This window comes from Salvelinus namaycush, chromosome 3 (assembly GCF_016432855.1).
Source record: "Salvelinus namaycush isolate Seneca chromosome 3, SaNama_1.0, whole genome shotgun sequence".
Classification (NCBI taxonomy): Eukaryota; Metazoa; Chordata; class Actinopteri; order Salmoniformes; family Salmonidae; genus Salvelinus; species Salvelinus namaycush.
Window position 1 is genome coordinate 82,951,096 of NC_052309.1, and position 12,341 is coordinate 82,963,436.

Consider the following 12,341-nt stretch of genomic DNA (forward strand, 5'->3'; position numbering starts at 1 on the left):
GGGAATGACCCTAGCCCTCACCCTCCGATCCAACAGGTCCCAGACGTGCTCAATGGGATCCAGGCTCTTCGCTGGCCATGGCAGAACACTGACATTCCTGGCTTGCAGGGATTCACGCACAGAATGAGCAGTATGGCTGGTGGCATTGTCATGCTGGAGGGTCATGTCAGGATGAGCCTGCAGGAAGGGTACCACATGAGGGAGGAGGATGTCTTCCCTGTAATGCACAGCATTGAGATTGCCTGCAATGACAACAAGCTCAGTCAGATGATGCTGTGACACACCGCCCTAGACCATGACGGACCCTCCACCTCCAAATCAATCCCGCTCCAGAGTACAGGCCTTGGTGTAACGCTCATTCCTTCGACGATAAACGCAAATCCGACCATCACCCCTGGTGAGACAAAACCGCGACTCGTCAGTGAAGAGCACTTTTTGCCAGTCATGTCTGGTCCAGCAACTGTGGGTTAGGCAATGTTGTTGCCGGTGATGTCTGGTGAGGACCTGCCTTACAACAGGCCTACAAGCCCTCAGTCCAGCCTCTCTCAGCCTATTGCGGACAGTCTCAGCACTGATGGAGGGATTGTGCGTTCCTGGTGTAACTCGGGCAGTTGTTGTTGCCATCCTGTACCTGTCCCGCAGGTGTGATGTTCGGATGTACCGATTCTGAGCAGGTGTTGTTACACCTGCGAGGACGATCAGCTGTCCGTCCTGTCTACCTGTAGCGCTGTCTTAGGCGTCTCACAGTACGGACATTGCAATTTATTGTCCTGGCCACATCTGCAGTCCTCATGCCTACCTGCAGCATGTCAAAGACACATTCACACAGATGGGCAGGGACCATGGGAATCTTTCTTTTGGTGTTTTTCAGAGTCAGTAGAAAGGCCTCTTTAGTGTCCTGTTTTCATAACTGTGACCTTAATTGTCTACCGTCTGTAAGCTGTTAGTGTCTTAACGACCGTTCCACAGGTGCATGCTCATTAATTGTTTATGGTTCATTGAACAAGCATGGGAAACAGTGTTTAAACCCTTTACAATGAAGATCTGTGAAGTTATTTGGATTTTTACGAATTATCTTTGAAAGACAGGGTCCTGAAAAAGGGTTTATTTATGTACTTGCTTATTGTGTAGTGGAGGATAAAAATAACTGAATGCCTATGGATGTGTAGCTAGCTACAGTATGTAGCCGATCTGTGTATGAACCCTAAAACTTTAGGTTCTGAACTAATATTCAAACCAATCTGTGAACCTCAGCTATCATAGTTGTTGTATCAACTTCATGACTGAATGGCATTAATGAAGCCTATGGATAGAGTAGAATATAATAACTTTATTGTGCCAAGGATGCAAGTCCTGTATACATGTACTGTAGTTATTACCACGCATGAGATTCCCACATTGTAGCCTGTACATTGAATATATTCACTGTTCATGTTCTCTTCCTTGGCAAATAAAGGTATGAATCTCTGAGACATTCTTTTTCAGTCATATCAAACTCCATTATTTGAATGATGCTGTGTCTGCATATATGTATTACAATTATACACTTCAACAGTGTTTACCACTCCTGCTCCTGGGACATCAAGGATTACACATTGTAACTATGCAATAGACTAGAAACATGATTGATTTGTAATTCATTTATACAGGAAAAAAAACTATGCATATCTAACTCCCTTCATCTGCATTAATCTGAGGACACAGGATAGTATTTCAATTAGATACTTCATTTCAACCAGTGGAGAATGTGAAATGCTTTATTGAAAGAAGTTCATTATCCAGGTGTTATAAATACATAATACATGCATTATAATTATGATAATTGACGATGACGGGACTGGCTTCCTCTCTCACATCAAAACATACCTGCAGACGAGAGACAGATGGATAGAGAGAGAGCATGATTAAGCCTTGTTGTTTTTTTTATTCTAACACTGTCAGTCATCATAATCATCAGGGGGTGAAATGCAAAACTGACCTTGGATCATTAACTCTGGGACTACTACATCTGTCTGTATTTCAATGTAAGCATCTCTTTAATAATACTTCCTGTTGTCCCGACCAAGTGACCTCTTGCCTATGACCATGCTGTGCCCTCTGTGTCAGCCAGTTCAGATGCGGGAGGGGTTCACCAAAGCAGCTGATATAACCTAGAGGATTTAGGGAGAAGGGGGAGAGGGATGAAGTGAAGAAGAGAGATGGTTATTGTGTGTGTGTGGTCTCACCTGGTGTCCACATTAAGTGGCAACAGAGTACTTTATGCTGAAAAAGATACATGAGGTTTTTTAATTAATGCATGTGAGACAGGTTCCATGTACAACAAGACAGGCAGAGAGAAAAAGAACACAGAACAGTTTAATTACCTCTGCTTATGGACACTTTTGCCAGCAATAAAGCTTCCAAAGCTTCCATCTGGCAATATCTACATTTTCGACCCCTTGATCAGCTTAGCATAGTATTATGAAATATATATATATATATGAATCAGACTTGTATTAGAGAACTCTCTTTTCAAACAGGCAGTACATACAGCTCACATCTTACCTAACAGGGGACAACACAATTAAGCACTGCAGTGTTCCGCTAACGGGCGCTATTCGGCTAAGTCCACCTACAGCCATTACATCGCATTACATAGCATTCCAGCTGCAGAGCAGATCCTCTATAATGTGATCTAGAGCTGTTTGTGTCTGTCCTACAGTACAACGCCCAGGCTAATGATGATCTAATATAGCTGACTGAAACGTCATTAGGCTGGCGGCCAGGTAGACATCTCTATTATACAGTATACCCTCTCGCTGTCAGACAAGAAAAGTGAAGGGGTAATGTCTTACCCCCTAGGAGATCTGTTTCGCTTATCCCCTCTTCCTTTCTTGCTTTCTTTATCTCTATTTTTCGTTTTACCTCTCTTTCTCATCATCTCTCATCCTCTCTCGTCCTCGCTCTCTCTCTCGTCCTCTCTCTCGTCCTCTCTCTCTCGTCATCTCTCTCTCTTGTTCTCTCTCTCTCTCTCTTGTCCTCTCTTTCTCTCGTCCTCTCTCTCTCGTCCTCTCTCTCATCCTCTCTCTCTCTTTCTCCCCCCTCTCTAGTACTCACAGTTATTAAATGAAACATTCATGGCCTGTCTACTTTGATTAGTCTCAAGCCTGTGAGTAGAGGCTCCAGTCCACCCTGCAGTGTAGCCCAGGTAATTCTAGTTACCCTGAATCTGATCTATGGGAAGGAAAACGGAGAGGGAGTTGTCAGGAGGACGCTAGACATTCAGATTGAAGTGTGTATATCCCTTACTGCTGTGGTAACTTCAATACAGCACAGTACATACTGTACATGCATTAAGAATGCAGCCAAGGAACTTGAATGGAAAGCTTGCAAAGAATCCCAATACTTTTACATTGGATGTGGCTTATGAGGACAGTGATCATTTGACCGTTGTTTGGTGTTTTTTGGTCTTGAGTGTTTTGTCTGGGTGCCATCTTGTTATAACTGCCTCCCTCTCAGGGGTTCTACACATTTTGTTTTACTTGTTGGCACCCCAAATTACAGCCTGTAAAACAGTTTTTTGCATATGTTTGAAAATGTTCATTCTCAAATTACCCATGGCTCCCTTTCTCACGGAGGAAAGAAGAAAAAAGTAAATTGATGGACTTTCTCTCCTGATGATGTTATTGGCCCGACACTTTTAAATGAGGTGGGAGGGAGAACATTTTGGGCTAAGTGGCAAAGGCCTAATCTACTGCACACTGTGCTGAGACAAAAAGAGCTGTTATGTGTTGGGATCATTTATACTCTCCCCCTTTGAAGTGCGTCCCAATCCCTTTCATTGTGCCCCTGAAAGATTAATTACAGAAAACCAGATCAATCAGTTAAATCCACAACAGGAAAATTATTTTTGGAAAACCAATTTTCTACTACTAGGCCTTCTCTCTCTCTCTCTCGCTCTCTCTCGCTCTCGCTCTCTGTCTCTCTCTCTCTCTCTCGTACTGAATATCTAAAGAACAATAAAGAGGAAATAACTGGACTTCGGCATGATAAAAACGTCATGGTAGGAATAGTTTGGGGCTCTCCTTAGTTATCAATCAATGAGATGTCTTTATAACGTCCCTTTTACATCAGCAGATGTCACAAAGTGTTTATACAGAAACCCATCCTAAAACCCCAAACAGCAAGCAATGCAGATGTAGACGCACAGGGGCTAGGAAAAACTCCCTAGAAAGGTAGGAACCTAGGACAAAACCTAGAGAAGAACCAGGCTCTGAGGGGTGGCCAGTCCTCTTCTACCCACAGAGAATGTAGTCACTTTACGACCAGGCCCTAGTTTTAGGCTATTACAGGCCAGAGTTCTTCCTGGTCAGGTCACATGGTCAGGAAAAACTCCTGTAGATTCCACAAGCACCAACTCCATACCAAACCTCTCAGTTTGTCATTACAGCATGTCTGCCTACTGAACGTTCAGTACATGCTCTGTGTGTGTTTGTGGGCATGGAGGAATGGCTAACCAAATGTTTTAAACTTTGTAATCAGACTATGGTTTTCTCCAGTGTAATTTAGCTCCAGACAGCCCCCTCTGTGCCCGACATAGGGAGGGCTGGTGTGTTTGATGTGTTCTGTCTGTTCTTTCAAACCCAGCTGGGCCTGGGTCTAAAAGTCAAGGGTGGTCAATTCTGGTCCTGGAGGGCGGAAGTAAATGTCGGCTCAAGCCCAGATTTATTAAGACACCTGATTCAGATAATGATGGTCTCTAAAATTAATATGGTGATTAGTTCATTTGAATTAGGTGTGTTTGTGCTGAGCTGGAACACAAACCTGCAGCTACTGCATACCCTAAGGGTTACGCTGAGTTGGCCACATGTGGTCTATGGTGACCGTGATCTTTTTATTGGCCAATAGGGGGCGATGTGTGTATAATTACTCTTTGGTCAATTAATAGAAGCTCTTGTCCAGAGCCACTTAGAATAAGTGTATTGAACCACATCCTCTCTTTCTTCCTGTTCCTCCTTCTCTTCCTCTCCCTGCAGGTGACGGTGGTGCTTCAGGAGTGTGCGATGAAAATGAAAGGGCTGATGCCAGCTGAGCTGCGACAGGAGCTGGAGGACACCATCTCCTCTCTCAAGTCTCAGGTAGGAACAAGTCCTGCATGGGGCACTATACACAGGACACACACAGCCTATATCTCACTCACCAAATTCAACTAATCCACATATCAACTAACTATCAAGATCTTGGTTAGTTGATTCATGTGTTAGTGACCTAGAGTTGTTGACCCCTGACCTATATGGAGTAATACAGACCGAGGTCCCTGTCCCTGGGCAATACACTCCATACATCTCACCTTATAGACCTGCTTTCCTCTTCAGTGTTTCTTCAGATACCAACTATGAACAGTTTTCCTTTGCTGCCATTTTCTTTTCTGCTTTCCTCCCTCTCTCTAAATATTGATAGAAACCATCCCAGACTGAACCCACACATAGTCTCAATGTGAGTGTCAGCATTGTTTGTTTGATTCCTTGGCTGTGACGAGGGGATATCATATGGTGTAGACCAGACACCAGAGCCCATACCCATGGCTCTGGACCGGTCCACTTTGAAGCTCCCTCTCTTTCTCTAGGCTCCATCAGATCACACACAATTATTATTATCAATTACACCCCGCCTTTAACCACATTAATACTGCCGCCCGGCCGCCGCGGACAGTCTCCTATTAGTTTAACTGGGCCTTGTTTGACAAGAAAACTGTGGTGGGCGGCGGGAGGAACGGGAATTTCGAATGTAAACAATAGGCCTTTTTGTGTCGGGCTGTGGTGGAGCGGGCTGTAGGAGAGGGGGGCCCCACTAACCAACCAACAACAACATTTGGAGGGGGCCCGCATTTCTAAACTCAAACTGGCCCCAACGCCTGGCTGCTTTGGATAGCTCCGGCTGGATCTCTTTCCAGTCCTGCCGCCACAAGCCTCTACCATGGGATATGTTTATACCATGTAATTCACCACCAGAACGGCCTCCTTTTCATTCAGGATGTCTTGGGTTTTGCACATTACCACGCATTATTTTACTGAAAGAAAGAGTGACTCCATGGCATCCGACCGCAGTTCCGTTTCTGCCTACTGGTGCTGTTACTCCCCTGAAAGCAGCAGCGCCGCCTCTCCAAATGAAACGCTAAATCTGTTTCTGAGGTTCCATCCAAGAGAATGGAATGTACCATTGAGTTCCAGTACAGTAGTTACACATCAATAAATATTATAACCTTTTTGTTTCAGTTGATCTAAAGAGAATGATTTTTATTTGTTGTGGAACACAGTAGTATGTACAGTGCCTATAGAAAGTCTACAGCCCCCTTCAAACTTTTCACCTTTTGTTGCCTTATAGCTTGGAGTAAAATGCATTCAAATAGTTGTTTTTCTCCATTAATCTACACATCCTACCCCACAACTTCCAAGTGAAAACAATAGAAAATTGATACAAAATAAAACTGAAATATCTTGGTTGTAGATGTCTCCACTGCTTTCTAATAGCAATCCTATATTTGCTCAGGTGTAACCAGTCACCTTCAAAATCACACACCAAGTTAATTGGCCTCCACCTGTGTTAAATTGTAGTGACTCACATGATTTCAGGATCAATTCAGCTGTTCCTGTAGGTTCTGGGTATAAAAAAATTATACGGCCTGAATATCCCTTGGAGCACGGTCAAGACGATTATTAAGAAGTACAGTGGAAGGTGTATGGCACCACCCAGACCCTGCCTAAATCAGGCCGTCGCGCCAACCTGGATGACCGAGCAAGTAGGAGCCTGATCAGAGTTCAATGGCAACTTTGAAGAGCTACAGGCTTTTATGGCCAAGACTGGTCAAAGTGTGTATGTGACAACAATATCCCAAGCACTCCACAAATCTGCCATATAGGGTGGCAAGAAGGAAGCCATTATTCAAGAAAGCCCACCTGTTTTGAAGTAGGCAAAGTAGCCATGTGGCAAAACGTTTTGTGGTCTGACAAAACTCATATTGAAGTTTTGGGCCTAAATGCAAAGCGTTATTTTTGGCGCAAACCCAACACCCATCATACCCGCAAACCCATCACCCAAAGAACACTGTCCCTACTGTGAAGCTTGGTGGTGGTAGCATCATGTTATGGGGATGTTTTTCAGTGGCAGGTTCTGGGAGACTAGTCAGGATCAAGGGAAAGATGACCAGAGCAAAGTACAGAGAGATCCTCACTTTTCTCACTTATCAGGATAGAAGGGGCAATGAATGGAGCAATGTACAGAAAAGTCCTTGAGGAAAACCTTCTACCCTCTGCAAGAAAGCTGAAACTGGGATGGAAGTTCCCCTTTTCAGCATGACAATGACCTGAAGCACACAGCCAAAGCAACGGTGGCGTGATTAAGGTATAAAAAGGTAAATGTCCTTGAGTGGCCCAGTCAGAGCCCCCACCTAAATGTAATTAAAAATTGTGACACAACTTGAAGATTGCTGTCCATCAATACTCCCAAAGGAGCTTGACAGAGCTTGAACAGTTTTATAAAGAAGAATGGTCAAATATTGCCAAATCTAGGTGTGCAAAGTTGGTTGAGACCTATCCCAACAGACTCTGCTGTAATTGCTGCCAAAGGTCCTTCCACCAAGTATTAACTCAGGGGGGTGGAGACATGTCCAATTATGATATTTAATTTTGTATTTTTAATATATACTTTTTTCACTATAAAAAAATGTCCTTAAGTGTGGAGTATGGCGTGTAGATATATTTTTTTAAATGCATGAAACTGAGGCACTGACAAACAAAATGTGAAAAAGTTGAAGGGGGTGTAGACTTTCTATAGGCACTGTATGTAGTTTTAAGGCCTGATACTGCCTCATCTAACCCTTTGGAAGTTAACTCTTTCACTGTATGTAGTTAAGGCCTGATACTGCCTCGTCTAACCCTTTGGAAGTTAACTCTTTCACTGTATGTAGTTAAGGCCTGATACTGCCTCGTCTAACCCTTTGGAAGTTAACTCTTTCACTGTATGTAGTTAACTCTTTCACTGTCCCCCTGAAGTAGTAGTGAACTAGCTTTACTGACCCCATGTCTTGGATTCTCATGGTTTCACTACTGTATCAAAATCCTAACCTCTCACCTATAATCTCACTCAGTCGCCTTACTCCCTAGCCCCCTACTCTTCTGTGAATTCCTCCCTAGCCCTCTACTCCCGTATGAATTACTCCCTAGCCCCCTACTCCCCTATGAATTACTCCCTAGCCCCCTACTCCCCTATGAATTACTCCCCTAGCCCTCTACTCCCCTATGAATTACTCCCTAGCCCTCTACTCCCGTATGAATTACTCCCTAGCCCCCTACTCCCTATGAATTACTCCCTAGCCCCCTACTCCCCTATGAATTACTCCCCTAGCCCCCTACTCCCGTATGAATTTCTCCCTAGCCCCCTACTCCTGTATGAATTTCTCCCTAGCCCCCTACTCCCGTATGAATTACTCCCTAGACCCCTACTCCCCTATGAATTACTCCCTAGCCCCCTACTCTTCTGTGAATTACTCCCTAGCCCCCTACTCCCCTATGAATTACTCCCCTAGCCCCCTACTCCCCTATGAATTACTCCCTAGACCCCTACTCCCCTATGAATTACTCCCTAGCCCCCTACTCCCCTATGAATTACTCCCCTAGCCCCCTACTCCCGTATGAATTACTCCCCTAGCCCCCTACTCCCCTATGAATTACTCCCTAGACCCCTACTCCCCTATGAATTACTCCCTAGCCCCCTACTCCCCTATGAATTACTCCCTAGCCCCCTACTCCCCTATGAATTACTCCCTAGACCCCTACTCCCCTATGAATTACTCCCTAGACCCCTACTCCCCTATGAATTACTCCCTAGACCCCTACTCCCCTATGAATTACTCCCTAGACCCCTACTCCCCTATGAATTACTCCCTAGACCCCTACTCCCCTATGAATTACTCCCTAGACCCCTACTCCCCTATGAATTACTCCCCTAGCCCCCTACTCCCCTATGAATTACTCCCTAGACCCCTACTCCCCTATGAATTACTCCCTAGCCCCCTACTCCCCTATGAATTACTCCCTAGACCCATACTCCCCTATGAATTACTCCCTAGCCCCCTCCCGGGTGGCGCAGTGGTCTAGGGCGCAGTGGTCTAGCTGCGCCACCAGAGTCTCTGGGTTCGCGCCCAGGCTCTGTCGCAGCCGGCCGCAACCGGGAGGTCCGTGGGGCGACGCACAATTGGCATAGCGTCGTCTGGGTTAGGGAGGGTTTGGCCGGTAGGGATATCCTTGTCTCAGTATGTAAAATGTAATAAAAAATGTATGCACTCTACTGTAAGTCGCTCTGGATAAGAGCGTCTGCTAAATGACTAAAATGTAAATGTAAATGTACTCTTCTGTGAATTACTCCCTAGCCCCCTACTCCCCTATGAATTACTCCCTAGACCCCTACTCCCCTATGAATTACTCCCTAGACCACTACTCCCCTATGAATTACTCCCCTAGCCCCCTACTCCCCTATGAATTACTCCCCTAGCCCCCTACTCCCCTATGAATTACTCCCTAGCTCCCTACTCCCCTATGAATTACTCCCTAGCCCCCTACTCCCCTATGAATTACTCCCTAGATCCCTACTCCCCTATGAATTACTCCCTAGACCCCTACTCCCCTATGAATTACTCCCTAGCCCCCTACTCCCCTATGAATTACTCCCTAGCCCCCTACTCCCCTATGAATTACTCCCTAGCCCCCTACTCCCCTATGAATTACTCCCCTAGCCCCCTACTCCCCTATGAATTACTCCCTAGACCCCTACTCCCCTATGAATTACTCCCTAGACCCCTACTCCCCTATGAATTACTCCCTAGCTCCCTACTCCCCTATGAATTACTCCCTAGACCACTACTCCCCTATGAATTACTCCCTAGCCCCCTACTCCCCTATGAATTACTCCCTAGCTCCCTACTCCCCTATGAATTACTCCCTAGCCCCCTACTCCCCTATGAATTACTCCCTAGCTCCCTACTCCCCTATGAATTACTCCCTAGCCCCCTACTCCCCTATGAATTACTCCCTAGCTCCCTACTCCCCTATGAATTACTCCCTAGACCACTACTCCCCTATGAATTACTCCCTAGCTCCCTACTCCCCTATGAATTACTCCCTAGCTCCCTACTCCCCTATGAATTACTCCCTAGCTCCCTACTCCCCTATGAATTACTCCCTAGCCCCCTACTCCCCTATGAATTACTCCCTAGCTCCCTACTCCCCTATGAATTACTCCCTAGACCACTACTCCCCTATGAATTACTCCCTAGCCCCCTACTCCCCTATGAATTACTCCCTAGCTCCCTACTCCCCTATGAATTACTCCCTAGCCCCCTACTCCCCTATGAATTACTCCCTAGCTCCCTACTCCCCTATGAATTACTCCCTAGCCCCCTACTCCCCTATGAATTGCTCTCTTCAACCCCTACTCCCCTATGAATTACTCCCTAGCCCCCTACTCCCCTATGAATTACTCCCTAGCCCCCTACTCCCCTATGAATTACTCCCTAGCCCCCTACTCCCCTATGAATTACTCCCTAGCCCCCTACTCCCCTATGAATTACTCCCTAGCTCCCTACTCCCCTATGAATTACTCCCTAGCTCCCTACTCCCCTATGAATTACTCCCCTAACCCCCTACTCCCCTATGAATTACTCCCTAGGCCCCTACTCCCCTATGAATTACTCCCTAGACCCCTACTCCCCTATGAATTACTCCCTAGCTCCCTACTCCCCTATGAATTACTCCCTAGCCCCCTACTCCCCTATGAATTACTCCCTAGCCCCCTACTCCCCTATGAATTACTCCCTAGCCCCCTACTCCCCTATGAATTACTCCCTAGCTCCCTACTCCCCTGTGAATTACTCCCTAGCCCCCTACTCCCCTATGAATTACTCCCCTAGCCCCCTACTCCCCTATGAATTACTCCCTAGCCCCCTACTCCCCTATGAATTACTCCCTAGCCCCCTACTCCCCTATGAATTACTCCCTAGACCCCTACTCCCCTATGAATTACTCCCTAGCCCCCTACTCCCCTATGAATTGCTCTCTTCAACCCCTACTCCCCTATGAATTGCTCTCTTCAACCCCTACTCCCCTATGAATTGCTCTCTTCAACCCCTACTCCCCTATAAATTACTCCCTAGCCCCCTACTCCCCTATAAATTACTCCCTAGCCCCCTACTCCCCTATGAATTGCTCTCTTCAACCCCTACTCCCCTATGAATTGCTCTCTTCAACCCCTACTCCCCTATGAATTGCTCTCTTCAACCCCTACTCCCCTATGAATTGCTCTCTTCAACCCCTACTCCCCTATGAATTGCTCTCTTCAACCCCTACTCCCCTATGAATTACTCCCTAGACCACTACTCCCCTATGAATTGCTCTCTTCACCCCCTACTCCCCTATGAATTACTCCCTAGACCCCTACTCCCCTATAAATTACTCCCTAGCCCCCTACTCCCCTATGAATTGCTCTCTTCAACCCCTACTCCCCTATGAATTGCTCTCTTCAACCCCTACTCCCCTATGAATTGCTCTCTTCAACCCCTACTCCCCTATGAATTGCTCTCTTCAACCCCTACTCCCCTATGAATTGCTCTCTTCAACCCCTACTCCCCCCTACTCTCCAATGCTTGCCCCCTATTGCCTTAACCCTTTTCCCCTTTTCTATCTCAACCCCTTCTCTATCACTCTACTCCTATACCCTCTTACTGAGCACCTACTGTGTGTGTTGACCCCTTACTCTGTGTTGGCTGCAGGTGAACTTCCTCCAGAAGAGAGCTTCTGTGTTACAGGAGGACCTGGATGCCTGTCACAGCAGGAGGTAAATGTCCTGTAACGTGACTGTGATCGAGGCCTGGCGGTGGAAGCCTTTGATGTCTCGTCCATCCATCATGCTGTCAGAGACACTGGATGTGTTTATGGAAAGCATCTATACATGCCTTGTGATGAGAGTGGCCATTCAAATAGTCTGCTGCTCCCACCTGGGACGATGCTGTGATCTATCTGGGTGAACATAGGAGGCGTCGGAGTCACTCAAAGGACACCACCCAAACCCAACTCAGTCATTTAATTTACTACATTGATTTGACAGGGACAATGCACATCAATCAATATTTCTGTAAATGTGCTAGATTTTCCATCTGTAGTCCCGGGCAGGTAGTCAAAACTGAATCTTCTCTATCCTCTCTTTTTAATAAAATAGACTGTTGAGAGATGTGAAGTTCATGAAACATGACATGTGCTTAAACAACCCTCCCTTTTCTCTCCTGTCCTAAACCCCTCCCCTCTCCCAATCTA

The 12,341-nt window shown here is 46.0% G+C and overlaps 1 protein-coding gene across 1 annotated transcript in view; it reads left to right on the forward strand.

Annotated features, from left to right (window-relative positions):
• The window catches only part of cep112 (centrosomal protein 112), a 177,268-nt gene that overhangs the window by 164,243 nt on the left and 684 nt on the right, over positions 1-12,341 (forward strand). Inside the window, exons 25-26 of the mRNA XM_038986120.1 lie at positions 5,016-5,117; positions 11,801-11,865. Of these exons, the coding sequence (XP_038842048.1) occupies positions 5,016-5,117; positions 11,801-11,865 (167 nt within the window). The remainder of the gene's footprint in view (positions 1-5,015; positions 5,118-11,800; positions 11,866-12,341) is intronic.